Consider the following 17,929-nt stretch of genomic DNA (forward strand, 5'->3'; position numbering starts at 1 on the left):
CTATCTCACCCTAGATGACTGGCTAAGATGACAAAAATTCTTAGTAACTGTGTAACCTTGATCAAGTCACTTAACCTCTATCTCCAATTTCATCTGTAAAACAAAGATAATAACAGCACCTATCTCACAGGAAGGTGTAAGATTTTTGTTTAAAAATATAAATATAAATATTTATAAAATGCTTATAAAAGTGCTAGAATAGTGCTAAATTACTATTATTATAAATGTAATATCACTTATTATATCTTAATGATATATTTCTACATGCTATGCTATTATATTAGATAAAAGTGCTATTATTATGTTGTATTTGGTACTAGGTGGATTTGCTTACCTGTGAAGTCTTTTCCAACCTTGAGACCCTATAATTTATTTTCAGTATATGAGTTCCTATTGTGATAATGAAATATTACTATTGAGGCTCAACATCCTTTTAGAAACCTCATCTCAAAACTTAGCATCATCCTCAATTCTTCACTCTCTAAAATCTTCTCTCTGACCCTCTTCATGGACTGATTCAGTAGCCTCCCTGACTCAAAACTCCCCCCAGTCCAACCTATCTTCCATAAAGCTGACAGAGTGATTTTTCTAAAGCATAGGTTTAATCAGGCTATAAACACACACACCCCCCCTTACCCTATGACTCCCTATACTTCTAAAATCAAATGCAAACTTTGGTGCTGGGTATTTAAGAGCTCTCACAAATTGGGCCCCTCATATTACTTCCCCAATACAATCTAAATATGACTTGCATTCTGTTTCTCACACACACTGCTCCATTTCCCTGAATCTCTCCCAGGCCTAGGATACTCTCCCTCCTCGTTTCTGCATCTCTGAATCCCTGGCTTCCTTCATCAATGTGTATAAATTTCACCTTCCCACAGGTGGCCCTTCTTGGTTCCCCTCACTTCGAGTACTTTCTTCTCTGGGGATTAACTTCACCTTACTCTGTATTTTTCTTTTATTGATGCACTCTTCTCCCACATGAGACTATTTGGTTTTTTTTTTTAATAACTCCAATACTTATCACAGCACACATAGAAAGACCCTAATAAATGCTTGATGAATAGTTGATTGATTGACATTAAAGTTTTGTATTAAAAAAAGAAGAGCAGAAGAAGGTCTCTCTGAGTACATTCACTGAATGTAGTCAATAAAACTTAAAGGAAGGAAGACCATAGATATAGCAAACATTCTGATTACTGTAGGGGTACCAGGACACAATGGAACAACAGCTAGGTTATCTAGAATGGGCAGTTGTACTGGGACATGGTTAAGGTTAAATGGGAAGAAGGAAAATTTGAAAATTTTGCAACAATGCAGCAATTGCTGCCTTCATAGGTATTTGAAAAGGAAAGCAATGTAATGAAGGCTATCTATTGTAAGATCAGTTAAAGCATACTGCAAAGTATCCATGGAAAAACTTTGATGGGATACGGCTAACTGATAATCTCTAAGGCACTGTGACAGGAGGTTGAACTAGGGGGTTGATAGCTGTCACAAAGAAAAAGGAACAGAACCAAATAACATTAGGAAGAATGACTCACTAGGTCCTACTAAATGACTGAATATCAGGGGTGAAAGAAAGACACTATCAAACACAACAAGGTTTGCATTCAGTAATCTAAGAAAATAGAAGCACCATTCATAAAGTAAGGGTAGCAGCAGAAGGAAGATGATGAATGTAGTTTTCTATATCAGTGGTTTCAAACTCAAAGAGAAAAAGATTGCTGCAAACTATAGCCTGACTCAGAAAACCACAAATTAACATTCTCTATGTTATGGTGCATTTTTATTTATTTTGATAAATATTTCTCAAGTACATTTTAATCTGACTCAGGCAGCACCTGGGAATTTTGCCAGTAAGAAGTGCACAAGACACATAAGTAGAAATTTCCCAGAAACAGATGAAGAACTAGAGTTTAGGTAAGAATTTGAGGCTGAAGAGGTAGATTTCAGAGACTTCAAAATAAAGACAACTTTGAAAACCAAGAAAAAAAATAAAATACTTCTGAGAAAAAAAAATGTGGGCCAAGGGCTGAGTCTTAAGGACATTCACAGTTTGGAAATGATGAGAAGAAAGAGCGTTTAATGTTTGAGAAAATAAAGGATCAGTCAGAGATATGGAAAACGAACTAGGAAAATGTGGTGTCAAAAAAAAAGTCAAAGGAGAAAAAAATTATAAAGGAATAGGTATAATCATGATCATTATAATCAAATAAATTCTGATGAGAGGACAGAGAGAGAATGTGATGAGGCAACAAAGACAGAAAATATAGATCATGGACTCCATACAGTTGACATCAAAAAGAATGTGAAAGTAGGACAACAAATAGAAAGAGAAGCTTGGTCAAGTGAAAGGTTTTTCTTTTTTGTTTTGTTTTGTTTTCCCTGTGGGAGCTAGGTTCCTCAGGAGGTGGCACAGAACAGACTCAAAAACACAAGCTAATGAGTTAAATTCTGAGATCAAGTAAAACTTCCTCCTCTGAGACTACCAGGAAAGGATGAAAAAAAGGAGGATGGAGCATACAGAGCAAAAAGAGAGGGGGAGATATTTAGGTCAAGAAAGAGTAAATGAGGGTGATTTTTTTTTTTGCAAAGTAGGAAATAAAGTTATATAATGAATGAGGACCAGGAAAGTGAAAATTAGAAGTTAAGAAACAAGAGAAATTTGACAAATGGTACTGTGGGGGGAAAGCCTAGAAATTTACAAGACATGAATAAAAGGATTATTGAATACAGTTTTATTTAATAATAATTCCCTCGGCCTGAATCCTACTCCACTGCAATAAGCCTGTGTCTTTAAAGGACAGATAAGACTGCAAATGAAAAGGTTTAAAATGCAAGTCCAATAAGAGAGTATATATTTTGAGTAAAAGCCTAAATACATTTAGAGAGACTTATCACTAGGCCACCCAAAGGATGATAATCTAGTAAGGTGTTAGAAGAGCCACAATACATACCCCATAAAATAGTACCCAGTCGAAAAAAATCACAAGATCCCCAAAGTATGGAAGGAAGAACTCACATTTCTATAGCACTTTAAAAGACAATGCTACTTCTTCCAATAATGCCTTTAGGCAGTAGATGTAACAGGTACTCAGTGATGTTTTAATTTCTAAATTGTCTTCCTCTTTGGTTTAGAAGAATATTGAAAGTCTACTCTTCCACAGAATCAAAGACTTCCAGAGTTGGAAGGGACCTCAGGGATCATCTGATCTAATCAATACCTGAAAAGGAGCATCCTCAACAATATCCTTAACAAATGGTCCTCAAGCATCTATTAATACTTACTATTAATACTTGGTTGCCAGTTTGGTGGTACAGTGGATCTTGTGTCAGACTTGGAGTCAGGAAGACTTACCTTCCTGAGTTCAAATCTGACACCTACTAGCTGTGTCACTTGTTTGCCTCAGTTTCCTCAACTGTAAAATGGGCTGGAGAAGAAAATGGTAAACTACTCCAGTATCTCTGCCAAGAAAATCCTAGATGATAAAGAAGAGTTGGACATGATTAAAAAAACAACTGAACCACAATGTGGGATGGTCCCTGTGCTAAGCACTAGATGTACAAACAGAAACCCACCCTGCTCTGTAGGATCCTATCATCTACAAGAACTCTTAGAGGGAAGAATAAATACAGAGAAACTGAAGGGAAGACTCTAGCCTCTTTGGGGTCAGAAAAACCTTAAGTAGGAAGCATGGGGTGGGGGACGGACTGGAGACTAAAAAAAGATGAAGGTGAGGGGTGAATGAGCAGGTCTCAGGAGGTCTGATTAAAGGCGCATGGTTATCCCACCAAAGTGGAGGGTTGGGATGATGGACACAGAATGGTGTGACTGAGATGCAGACAGTGGGAAATGTTGGCTTTTCTAAATAAGTCTGAAAAGGGGGGGGTTCCAATCAGCTGGTGAAAGGATTTAAATGCCAAACAGAGGAGCTCAAAGTTTAATCTGAGCGGCAACAGGGAGCCATGAAGTTTTCTTCGCAGAAGGACCAATATCACATCTGATCAAAAAGAATGTCACAGCAGGAGCCCCATAGAATATGGAAGGGGAAGAGAAGGGCAAAGAGCCTTTATATCCTCTGTTTGGACCTGCCAAACAACCCTCCTGGTAGTACTATTTATCATCCCATTTTACAGTGGAGGAAACTGAAGCAAACAGAGGGCAAGGGACTCTCCCAGGGTCATGCCACTGACCTGTGCCAGGCTGGAATCTGGTTTGAGGAGGCAGCCTCACTCCAGGACCAGCACTCTGTGCACTACGGCGCCACCTGGTGGCCATTTGCGTGCATGTTCCTTATTTCTACCTGTAGCCCCTGAACAAAAGGAAAGGTCTTAGAAGGCAAGGTTGGGGAGTCAGACAAACTTATGGTGAAGGAATATTCCAGGCAGCTGCATCAGTAACTTTGTATTTGTCTCTATATCCTTAGCACATAGATACTAGATGAATAATTGTATGAATTAATGAACTCAAGACCAATGGGAATGTCTCAATGGGAATGAATACAGAAATGGCAATTCAAACTATTTCAGTGATGTATGAAAGGTAGCAGGACCATATAATACTGATGTAAAAATCGTTATTTTTCTTTCTGGTAAATAAAAACACAAACACCAAGTCACCAGATTATTTTTATGGTATAGATATAACTATACCGTAACTACAGCTTAACCATAGAATTTATTTAAAAATTGAGGATAGTTTTCAATTGGTCAGACTTATTTATCTAGAACAATCCAAAACCCTGAGGATTCTTGCTAAAACTAAAAATTTTGGCCTTCATTCTTTCCACACAATTTGGGTTTCCTTTCAGATTTGATATCTTACCAAACATTGCCATCTGTGTTCCCTCTGGGAAAGGTTCAACAGTCCTACTTCCACTGACATGATGTTTGCCTAGGAAAAAAGAAAGAAGAAATGCAAATTTTTAAGTGAAGTCCATAAATACATATTGACAGACATATTTTAAAATGTCAGTGAGCCCAATTCTTCAGTTCTAACTCTAAAGTCACAAAAATATGCCCTCTAGGCATTGTATGTGTGTGGGTCTATATATCAATAGCTGTCATTTCAGTCATGTCTGACTCTTTATGACCCCATTTGGGGTTTTCTTGGCAAAGGTACTAGTGGTTTGCCATTTTCTTTTCCAGGTCTTTTTGCAGATGAGGAAACTGAGGTAAACAGGGTGAAGTGACTTGCTCAGGTACACACAGCTGATAAGTATCCAATGCTAGATCTAATCCCAGGTCTTGTTGACTCCAAGTCTATTGTTTCTCTGTCTCTGTCTCTGTCTCTGTCTCTGTCTCTGTCTCTGTCTCTGTCTCTCTCCTCTTTGTCTCTCTCTCTCTCTCCTCTTTGTCTCTCTGTCTCTTTCTCTCTCACACACACACAGATGGTTATAAAGAGATAAGGACTTAGACATGATCAAGATATGTATATAAGCATTATAAATGTGTGTGAGCATATATTCATACATGTTTGTATACATATTTACACATTTATGCAAATATTGTACCTATAAAACCAAAAGCCATTCTCAAATAAATGAGAAATTAAAGGATATGAACAGTTCTCAAAAACAAAAATTGCAAAACAACTAACATCCATATAAAAGAATGATCCAAATCAATAATGATAAGAGAAATGCAAATCAAAATAATCTTGAGGTTTCACTACACACCTAACAAACTTGCAAAGATGACAACCCTAGACAGGTTGTAGAAGGAAAAGCACTCTATTGTGTTCCTAGTGGATCCGTTAATCAGCTAAACTATTTAGGAAAACAATTTGGGGAGCAGCTGGGTGGCCCAGAGGATAAAGCACTGGCCTTGCAGCTATGAGGATTTTGGTTCAAATTCTACCTCAGACAGCAGTTCTATGACTCCAGGCAAGTCACTTAACCCCCAACTGCTTCCAAAATAAAAAAAAAAATTAGAATTATGGAAATAATATGCTTAAAATGTCCACACCTTTTTACCTAGAGATTGAAAGACTAGGCAGAGCCCTCAAGGGAGTATTTAATAAGTAGTCTCCATATACATCAAAATATTTATTTATAGTAGCAACAAAAAGCTATCAACAAAATAGTTACCCATAGATTGATGAAAAGCTAAACAACTCTTATATTGATATAATGTAATATCACTGTCCTAGAAAATATTATCAATGTGATAAATACAGAGAAGCTTAGAAAGATCTGTATGAGGCAATGTAGAAAGTAATACACAGAGCACAGAAAAGAACAGAGAAAATTACTAAAACCACCTAAATAGAAATCACAAAGACAATAAAAAGTGATTGATGCAAAATAAATATCATGTCATCAGCAAATAGGGATAGTTTTATTTCCTCTTTGCCTATTGTGGATCCTTAAATTTTTCTCTGGCGTATACAAACATGCATATATAGGCATATGTATGTTTTTAAATGTATATACATCTAAATGTGTGAATATAACTAGTATTTCTAGAATAATAATAAATAATAACAAGAAAAGAGGTCATTCTTTATTCTGCATTAATTGGGAAATCTTCTAGTTTAACCATATGGCATATGATTTTTACTTAAGACTTTAGATAATTATTATATTAAAAATCCCTCTTGCCTGTTCTTTGTAGGGTTTTTAGTATAGAAAGGTATTAGACTTTGTCAAAAAATTTTTTTTGAATGTATTAAGACAAGGGTTTCCAACCTTACTTTTCAAAGTTTTTGTTGAAACAACAGATGATATTATTTTGATTTGCCATTTTAGTGAGAACTCTGAGATAGCTTGGCTTTCTTTACCAAAGTATTTAGTAAGCCCACAGGCAGGCCACATAAAATCACCCTGCAGGCAGTCTACAGCCCCACAGGCTGCCTTTTAGACAGCTCTGTATTAAGATAATTATGTATATCTGGATCATTTTGTTATTAATATGATTATTTTTCCTTTTTTTACTAAACTTTGAATCAATGGCATAACTCAAACTTGATCATAATGAATAATTTCTTGGATGAGTTTCTGTAAGCTGTTTAACAGGATTTTATTTAAAAGTTTTTGTTGCTATTCATCATTCATATTGTTCTATAGTTCTTCTTTGCTTTATCCTCCTCTGTTTTAAGTACTGGGATTATATTTGTCTTATGAAAGGAAAACTTTCTTTCTCAATCTTTCCTAAGTTTTTCCATGTCCTAATTTTGCTTATTTTGCTAGAGGCAGACCTTAGATCTCCCTAGATCATTCCTTGCCAGGATAAGGAGTCCAAAAAAATCAGAGGGTTACCTAACAAAGGAGTGAACTTCCCATCCCTGGAATGAGTTTAAAGAGACCATTTATCAAGGACATTATGATGGAAATTCTTCCTATGTGAAAGCTAATACAAAATTCCATCTAAGGTTCCTTCCCACATTTCAGTTTCTATAGCTCTATGATGCTTTTACCTTCCTCATCAAACTCAAGTTTGACTACTCCACTAGCTGTGTTTTTGTTATTTAGTCATGTCTGATTCTTTGTGATCCCATGGACCACTAGCTTTACTTTCCTATTAATGATGCTCATGTCATGAACTTAAGGAGATGGAAACGATAAATCTAATGTAAGAATGATAAAGAAGTCAATGAGATAATGCCTAAAATATCCTAATGGCTCCATAGTGAAGGCTATAAAGCACCATACACATATTTACATGACCTAAATACCTTCAATCATTTAATACTTTAGGGGATCAAGAAAAAAATGGAGTGAAGTTTTTTCAGACAGAATTGTCTGGATAGTATTTTTTACATCTATACACACACAAGGGTGAATGCATACACAACACACACACATATACACACTAATGCTAATCATAATACAGAGGCGGAAAAAACACAGAGAACAGAGAAACCTCTATTTCTGAACCGATATGGGCCCAGAAAGAGGCAAGAAATGAATAGGAAAATTAGTGATTATGACAATAGCTTTCTAATTGATCTTCCTGCCTCAAGTCTCTCACTACTCTAGTTTATCATATATACTGCTGTCAAAGTAATTTTCCTTAAGCACAGATTGGAACACGTAATTTCCCTACTCAACCAAGTCCAATAGTTTCCTAGTGCTTCTATGTAACATATAAACCTGGTTTATTTTTTAAAGCCTTTCACAACCTGAATTTAATCTATTTTTCTAGCTTGACTTGATACTCTTTCCTACAGTCCAATTCAATCAAACTGGACTTTTCTCTGTTTCTCACCCAGGACATTATAGCTTCCATCTCCACACCTTTATAATGATTGAAAAAAAGATATAAAAATCCACTTTGTGGAGTTAGAGGCCCTGAGCTTGAATTAGAATTGGTTCTATGTCAGTTTTTAGGCATATCACTTGACCTCACTGACCTTACTTTCCTCATTTATAAAACCTATAAGGCAGACTAGATAATCTCGTGGGTTTCTTATAGTTCCATATTCTGTAATATTGTATAGAAAAGTGGGAATCTGTCATGTGACACTTGTTAAAAGGACAAATTATCCCCGAAGTAAGTTCAAAATAGAGGGATGCCCTGATTTCAATATTCAAAATTTCAAAATATAAATGGGGGAGGAATCATTTGTGATAATAGTAATAATAATAAACATTATTATAGAACTTTTATTATTTCCAAAGAACTGCATATATGTTAACTTATATGATCATCAAAACAACCTCATGAGGTAGAAGTAGGGTTTATTGTTATTATTATTATTATTATTATTACTATTTTACAGATGAGAAAACTGAGGCATAGAAAGGTTAAGTGATAGCATTGAAATGTCTGAAGCAGGATTTGAACTCAGGTTGAATCAGGTCCTACATTCTATTATATTATTTATGAAAGCAGGAACTTGCTGAGTGACATACCTGCTAGAAGGTCTGATTATCACTCACATAGCTTTAATATTCAGAAGTGTCATGCTTTTAATATAAAAACTTCAAAATCCAAAAGGGGGAAAGATAATCATTTGCCTTTAAAAAAATTCTTCTTTAGTTCTTAGAACCAAAGTTGAAAATGACTTGAGCAATCAACTAGTCAAACCCCTTCATTTTAAGAGATGAAGAAATTGGGCCATGAGAAATTAAGTGACTGACCCAAGGTCACACACCAGTAAGGGACCAAATGGGAATTTAAGAGTCAGGTCCTGGGGCTTCTCATTTCCACAGAATTTCCAATGTATTCCACTTTTTCCCATTTGCTTTACAAATGGATTTGTCATAATTTCTTTAAATAGCAAATTTCACCATTGCATATAAAATATTCATAACTTTATAGACATAATTCCAGAAACATATCTACTATACTATACTATACAAAAATATACCTGTATTTATGCAAACTAGTTAGACTGATGGAGTCTCACTTTTCAGTATACAAACTGAATAAGGATACATACTGAACAGCAGTGATAGGTCTGCAGAATAAAGAAATCCAAGCATATGTCTGTGGGTAGCTGTGTCCTATGAGATCAACTACAGTAGCTTTGGCCTCTTTTCCATTTTTGCTTCTCCTACCTTGAAGGGACTTTTTCAGACAAAAGCCTCTTGATTGGTTGCCAATGAATCCTGCCTAGTCAGATTCCCACACTGTCTTATCTTTAGCCCTGTTTCCAGGCAATATGAGGGAACAGAAGAAAAAATATAAAGGAGGAAAATGAGAAGAAAAAGAAGAGACAGTAAAAGCTGTGGTAAAAAAATAAACATTTTTCACACCAAATAACATTAGCTCCCATTTATATAATAGTTTAAGGTTTACAGAGGGAGATGATGCAACTATTATTGTTCTCAATTTCCAAAGAAGAAACTGAGGCTTTGAAAAATTAAACAATAGGCTCACGGTCACAAGCTACACACCACAAAACCTTTGAAATGTTTGCATATGCCTTCCTCCTCAACAAGTATAATGAAAACATGGCTCTATACCATTGTAAGAAAAAAAAAGAAAAAAATAGAAAAGTTCCAAATTGGAATTTCCATCTATGAAAGTGCTTTGTTAACATGAAAGTAACATTATTCATATTTAATGCTTAAAATAACCATAAAGATTAACAAAGACTCTGCTTCCAACTTCCAGGGGAGGTTAAAGGGCAGAGAAAGAAAGTTATATATTTAATTTGGAAGGAGAAATTTGGGTGAAATTGAGAAAAAAAATTGATAGAAAATCTCTTACTCCAGACTCTACTTTTGGCTTCTCGGTGAAAAGTATAGTGGAAAAAGAAAAGTGACAGTGATTGAATTTGGAGGAAAAGAAATATGAGAGAATTTGAGAATACAATGAAGGGAAAACATGAACTGAATGAGAATGAGGGCTCAAACTGAAGGAACATTCAATTTGTGAGCATAAAAGGAATGTGCAGTAAGGGCCTAAAGAAATGAAGTCAGGAAGATGGAAAAGAAGAAGATAGTAGGAAAGGCAAATAAGAAAAAGTATCACAAATTAAGAATTTTTTTAAAAAAGTTATTAAACTGATAGAGCAAAAAATTGGCAAAATAAGGTTTTTTGAAAGACAAAAAATTAATCAGGTGGTTATAAAATTTTTGAGATAAAGGAAAGGAAGGTGTAAGATGTCAAGTTGCTGAAAGGTGATAAAGGATTGTAAAAATGATAACAATCACTTAGAGGGTAAGTTATAAAGAAGCACAATAGCTATGGAGAGCATGAAAATCCTACAGTAACCATGCATTAAGGTTTTTGGGGTTTTTTTTTTGACAGACTGAAATGGTAGCTACTATATTCCAAATAAAAGTTGATTGCTTTCCTAGAATAGAAGCTGAAGAGAATCAAAGAACACTTCTGCATAGTCAAAATTCTCAAGGAAAAAAATGAAAGAAGTGTACAGATTAAAAAAGATTGAAGATCATAAGGGAAGAAGAGCCTTGAACTTTGTCAGGAGGTTGAAGAGTAGAAGGATACAAAAAGAAGGAAAGGGAGGAAAAAGACAATTGTTCATTTGGAATTAAAAAGCAAATTTGAAACTTATCCTAAAGAGGACACTGGATGCCTTGAAAAGCAGGTAACTATTTCTCCTCCAAAGAAAAATAAAGCACCTAATAAAGATAAAAGGGGGGAAAAAAGAAGATAAGGACTACTAAGGTCAATTCAGTCAAACTGAAAACAGCAGAAAAATCTAGGAGGTATGTATCCAAGATATAACAGAGCAGCCAAGACTTATCAAAACAATGATTACTACTCAATTCTGATGACTCATCTGGATTCAAGCAATACCACCAGAAGGAACCTAGAAAGTGATGTGAAAGATCATGATGTCCTGGGGAAGAAACTGAAGCACATAGGAGCAGAGACTGGCTTAAAAGACAGTATCTGAAAATGAGATTTAGATTTTTGGATCATAGCTTAAATATAAGAATGACAGTCTAGTGGCTAGAGATGGAGGAAACAGCAATGGTACTGTGGGAAAGAAGGCTGCATTTGAAACAATTGGGTTTGAATCTTGGTTTTACCACTTATTACCTAGGTGACCTTAGGGAGGTCATTAATATCTCTGGTTCTCAGTTTTCACATTTGTGAAATGAAGACATTGGACTAGATGACTTTTCAGATCCCTTTATAGCTCTAAATCTATGAGGCTTTGCTCCTTAACAAAGGCTAACAAGAACATATTTGCCTATGAAACTGTGCATACCCTTTGATCTAGAAATACCACTACTAGGTCTGTATCCAAAAAGTGATCATTTAAAAAAAGGGAAAAAGACACACATGGTCAAAAATATTTATAGCAGGTTTTTTATGATAGCAAAAAATTGGAAATAGAAAGGATGCTCATTATTTGAGGAATAAATGAACAAGTGTGAAATATGAATGTAATGGAATAGTATTGTGCTACAAGAAATGATGAGCAGGAGGATTTCAAAAAAAAAAACTGAAAAGACTTACAATGAACTAATGCTGAGTGAAGTGAGCAGAACCAGGAGAATACTGTACACAGCAGCCTGCAAAATGATCAACTTTGATTGACTTAACTCTTTTCTGGTAATACAATGATCCAAGACAATTAAAAGAGACTTTTGATAGAAAATGTCATTCACATCCAAAGAAAGAACTGTTAGTGTCTGTACCATATTACCATCACTTTTTTTGTGGGGGGAGGGTTTGTTGTGGGGGGGGTTAATAGCACAACATGGATAATTTAGAAATATGTTTTATATGATTGCAACAAATGTAACCTATATCAGATTGCTTACTGCCTTGGGGAGGTAGTAGAGATAGGAGGGAGAAAAGTTGGGAGTTCAAGATCTTTCAAAAATTAATGTTAAAATTGTCTTTATATGCAATTGAAAAAGTACTATTAAATTTTTAAAAGGAAAATATATATTATATACATATAATACCTGATTTTGTTTAAATTTAATCAAAAGGGTTTAAAACTATTTTTAGTTTTTAGTTTCTCATCCTTTTGGATGAGAAAGAGATACATAAAACAAGAAACCATGGAGGAGCAATAAAAAATAAATCCAATCTCCTCATTTTACAGATGATATTGAAGCCACAAAAGATTAATGACAGATCAACACAGGTAAGGGCAGAGACAAAATATGAACCCAACTCATCTGACTACAAATGCACCAGTGTGCCCTTCAAAGAAGGAAGAACACTGGCAACTGAGTCACCCATGAGTCCACAGGAGATTAGAAAGATGACAACCACAAAATCCATACATTCATTGAAGAGAACCCTCTGCTCAAAGAGAAAGAGATTCATTATGCAGATAAAGGAAAGGCAAGGGCTGAGAAGAAGGAAGGTAATCAGTCAAAGGAAAGGGAACCTCAGTCACAGTCACTGGGACTACATCACAGATGCTTAGAAGCTAGGTGGTCACACTGAAACTTCCAGAATACAAAAAAAAAATCCATCAAAAAACCTAAAGGTAAAAGGTCAAGGGTAAGTTAAAATTATCATACAACTGCTAGCCCAAAAGAAATCATACAGAATTTTACTCTAATTTATAAGTCTTTTCTCTTTCCTCATTTGATAGGAGCAGGTATTTTATTGTTTTTTTTAAGATTAAAAAGTCCTTACATATATGATTTCTTTTAATAATAACAACAAAGTCATTATTTGTCCTTCTTTCTCAAAGAAGATCATGACATCAGGGAGATGATGTCATGCCATGCAAGTGAACTGGATTTAAGTGAGGGGAGGACTGTGCAAAGTCACCAGCCTCACTTTCTCCTCTGCAGCTATCAGGGTCCAGTAACAAGATAAGGATCAGGGCAACTGGAGATGACCACAAGAAAGAATAGTAAGAAGAAAAGGGAGACGTGTGCAAGGGCTGTAGGGAAACTGTTTGGAGACCAAGAATAAGAACTCCTATTTCTATTATACTTTAAATTTTATTTTTCTCACATATTATAAAGTGAGTGATATGGCACTACCATTGCCTGTTTTAAAAATAAGGACACAAACTTAGGTGAAATGAATTTTGCACAATACAGTAACTAATGGAACTAGGATTACCACACAGATCTTATTATTCTAAGTCCAATGCTCTCTCCCTACTAACTTTTTCATTTGCTCTTGACAATGACATCAAACTTAAAATAAAATGATGATAACAAGGAACCATTTTGTGTAATGGAAAGGAAAATGGAAAAAATTAAAATAAAAAGGTGGGGGGGAGAGAATGGTTTAGAACCAAAAGATCTAGGTTTAAGCACTAGCTCTGCCACATAAGAAAAATTCAGTTTTCTTGTCAAAATTCAAAGTGGAGGCAATTGGTTGGCACAGTGGATAGAATACCAGTCCTAGAATCAGCTGAGTTCAAATCCGGCCTCAGACACCTAATAATTGATTGGCAATGTGACCTTGGGCAAGTCACTTAACCCCATAAACATGCTTTATAAAAAATGTGTTTATTAATATCTTAATCTGCAATGGGGTATAAATCAGGTGCTCACTACTTCCATTTAATAGATTTGGAAATTATTTGAGTTAGAAGGCACCTTAGGATGATCATCAGGAAGGCAAGGAAATTAAATTGACTTGATTAGGGTCACAGAATGAATAACAACATACCTGGGATTTGAACCCAGGCCCTCCACTTTCTAATCCAGTGTTGCTTCCTTTTATTTTAGTAGTAAAGAAACCAGAATTTTCTGAAGTGCAAGAGTTTGGGGAGGAGGAAGAAAAAGAAAGCCCTAAACCCGTGCCTCCTCAATGAAGTAGTCTGGGTATAGTTTGTGGCAGGCGGTTGTAATGTATAGCCATTGTATTCTTAATATGTGGGAACCAAATCCATCCTGTTCAACATTCCACCCAAATGTTAGCTGAGAGAAAAACCGAGAGAAGCTTTTCAGCTCAAATGGTTAATGAGATAATAGACCTGAAAATACTCTGAAAAGTGTAAAGCACTATACAAATGTAAGGTGTTATTATTAGTAGCAATAATAAGTATCTACTCAATTTAAGAGGCCTTTTTCTGCCTGAGAAAAACTAGCCTAGAATTATCCTCCCTCGGTTTGATTATCCTGATTTACATGTTTCTGTTCTTAGGGCATGAAGAAGCAAGACTACCACTAAGATCAGAATCAAATAATCTCAAAATGAGAGAAGTAGAGGAGATCATAGGGGCCATCATACCCACTTCCCACTTTTTAAAAATGAGGGAAAGTAATCTGCCCAAATTTACCAGCTTGTTGTCATACTAAGCAACTCATTTAATCTGTTTGTCTTTGTCAATCAATAAACATCAGGCTGCTGAGGAGTGTGCTAAGTACCAGGGATGCCCAGAAAGGCAAAAAGCCCCTCCTCTAAAAGAAGGTACAGTCTAATGGAACATATCACAGTCAAACAACTATGTACACATTACATAAAGGACAAGTTGGAAATAATCAACAGAGGGGAGGAAAAATAGTTAAGGAAGATCAGAAAGACTTCCTGAAGATGGCAGAATTGGTAGAATAATTCATTAGCCTTGACGGAAGCCAGAGAAGGCAGGAGATGGGGATGAGAAGCGGGGACATCATAGAACTGAAGGACAGCCAGGGAAAATGACTGCCAGGAGTTGGGAGAAAGTCTCCTCTGTAAAGAACAGTAAGGAGACCTGTGTAACTGGATCACAGAGTGGATGTGTGCGATGAGGGGTGAAAGATGTAGTTTCCTCATCTGTGAAAATGAAGATAATAGTGTACTTATCTTTGAGGGATGTGTTGAGGATTAAATCAGATAACATTTCTAAAGTGCTTTGCAAACTTTAAAGCAATACATAAATTTGAGTTATCTATTATTATGTGGTGGTGGTGGTGATTGTGGTGTGATGATGGTAGTGATAGTGATGATGATGATGATAGTGGTGATCATGATGATACCATGCTGAAACTAGTACTCAGGTCCCTTGACTACTGGTCTCATGCTCTTACCCACTGTAGGAAGTAACAGTCATCATCAGTAGGTTAAAATACCTAAAAATACCACTTTACAATTTTCAAAGCATTTTACAACACAATGATACAAAGTGAGAAGGACCTTGAAAAGTCAACTAATCTAATCCAATCATTTTTACAGACAAGGAAACAAGGTTCAAAAAGTTAAGGATTACTCAATTAGTAAGTGGCAGAGCTAGGATTTAAACCCATTATACTTTCTACTCTACTACCCTTTGATTTTTGCAAAAAACCTCTGCCATTTTATAGATGAAGGAATTGAGGCCCAAAGATATTTAGTTACTTTCCAATTAGATGATATATCTGTTGTACCAAGCCAGGACCCCAAGCATTCTGGCTTCAAATTCACTCTTCTTTCCACATCAGGAATGACTGTTTTGTAATTTTTCTATGTGTTTCATGAGAAAATATCTTTTGTTTTCTCAGTCCTGCTCATTTCATTCTGCCTAATAAATTCTTGTCAATTTGATTTGGTGGGTATTGAAAGGGGATCTTTACTTTGATTTAGGGCAAGAGTTCGCTCTTGTTTTCTCAACTGATTTTATTGGGAGGGGGCTCCTCATGAGAAAAGTCACTCTAATAACAGAGATGTACAATGGTTCTTCAATTTTCAGTCACTGAGAAGTTAAGTGATCTGCCCAAAGTCACATAGATGCTATTCTCAACCTCCAGCAGTTCTCTATCTTTATGTGATAATTGTTCCAAATAAATATATGGATATACTTGATGATTAATATTCAACTTGGTGGCACAATGAATAAAACACTTACCTATAGTAAGAAAGACCTGGGCTCAATTGTGGCTTCAAACACTAGCTTTATGTCTTTGTGCAAGTGAATTTAGCTCTCTGCCTCAGTTTCCTCATCTGCAAAATGGAGTTAATAATAGCCCCTACATTCCAAGATGGATATGAGAATAAAATAAAATATCTCTAAAGTGTTTTGCAAACTTTAATATAAATGCTAGGTATTATTATTATTATATTACAGTAATCATCAATATTCCCCTTATACATAAAGAATCTTCTTGCCAGCTATGAGATCTAAGTTAGAAAGCAAATTCACATAGAACAAATAGGTAAATGAGGAAAATGCAATGTATTAGAATAAGGTAGTAATGTATTAATGCAAAAGCATTGGACTTGGAATCAGGGGACCTTAGTTCAACCTTCAGATTTATCATTTTCTAGCAATGTGATCCAGACTGAGCCTCAATTCTAACGTGAGCTCCTTGACAGCAGGAACTGTCTTTGGTCCTTTTGTTTTTTTGTCTCACTAGTGCTTCACACAGCTCCTGGTATATACCAAGTGTTTACTAAGTGTTTGTTGAGTGACTGACTGACCTAATTTCCTCACTGCTCAAATGAGAATGCATTAGACTACCTATATTGGATTATTCTATACCACAGCCCACTGGTATCGCTTGGAGAAATCACATATATTCAGAAGTACACAAGGACTGCATCCATGCATAAGGAGTGTTGTTTCAGTTTAACTAGTTGTCTATCAGCAACAGAAAACATAAAGTATCAGTTGAGATAATGGAAATAAAAGCATTTACACAATATTTGATTGTGTGTTATTGTTCACCATTAAGTAGGAAGTCACAATCATTAGAAGGATGACAAGGAAATCACTTCTTTATCTATATCCTCTCCCCCAGTACTCTTATCAACTCCGATGAGATAAATTATCTTCTCTATGAAAATAACTACTAAATCTAGATATCATGTCTTAATTTCTCTTCTAAACTATAGCTCTCCATCACAAACAGTGGGAAAGATTCTGGATTTGGAGTCAAAGGGCCATGGATTCAAATCCTGGATCAGACACTCAGGTTGCACTACATGTAAGACTATGGATACATCACTTAACCTTTCTGGACCTCAGTTTCCCCATCTATAAAATAACAGGACTCTTCTGGATCATATCTAAGATCCTTCTAGCTCTAAATCTATGGCTAATTAATATCTATGATCTCAACCTGCATATCCCATCTTTGTCACAACTCAAAAGGTCTTATATAGGGCTGATTATCTTCTTCCTTAAAAGGTCCTAAAAATTGTCCTGCTTCTATTGAAAGCACTACTATCCTTTCAGATACCTAGGATCCCAATTTTAGTCATTTTCTATTCTTCCTTAATCTATTCCCATGTCAAATCAGCTATAAAGTCTTTTCTGTTCTATTTCCACAACACACTTTGAAACTTTCCCCTTTCCCCTAACCCATACAGCCACCACTCCAGTTCAGCTTCTAATTTACCTTCACCAAGTCTACAACAATATCCTTTCCTGCCTCCAGTCTCTCTCATTTCCAATTCATCCTCTACTTTTGTCAAATAATGTTCCTCAAGCACAAGACTAATTACATCACATCCTGGTCAAGATTCTTACCTGGCTTGCAATTGCCTCTGGGATAAAATTGAAACTTCTCACCTTGGTCTTTAAAACACTTTAACTATCTGACCCCAGTACCTTTTCATATTTATTTCATATTATTTCTAATCATACATTCTACATTCCAATCAAACTAAC

General features: G+C 35.6%; 1 protein-coding gene across 2 annotated transcripts in view; it reads right to left on the reverse strand.

Annotated features, from left to right (window-relative positions):
- The window catches only part of MSRA (methionine sulfoxide reductase A), a 536,950-nt gene that overhangs the window by 305,520 nt on the left and 213,501 nt on the right, over positions 1 to 17,929 (reverse strand). For both annotated transcript variants that reach the window (XM_074209182.1, XM_074209183.1), the window contains exon 2: positions 4,832 to 4,900. In XM_074209182.1, the coding sequence (XP_074065283.1) occupies positions 4,832 to 4,900 (69 nt within the window). The remainder of the gene's footprint in view (positions 1 to 4,831; positions 4,901 to 17,929) is intronic.

Source organism: Macrotis lagotis, chromosome 1 (assembly GCF_037893015.1).
Source record: "Macrotis lagotis isolate mMagLag1 chromosome 1, bilby.v1.9.chrom.fasta, whole genome shotgun sequence".
NCBI lineage: Eukaryota > Metazoa > Chordata > Mammalia > Peramelemorphia > Peramelidae > Macrotis > Macrotis lagotis.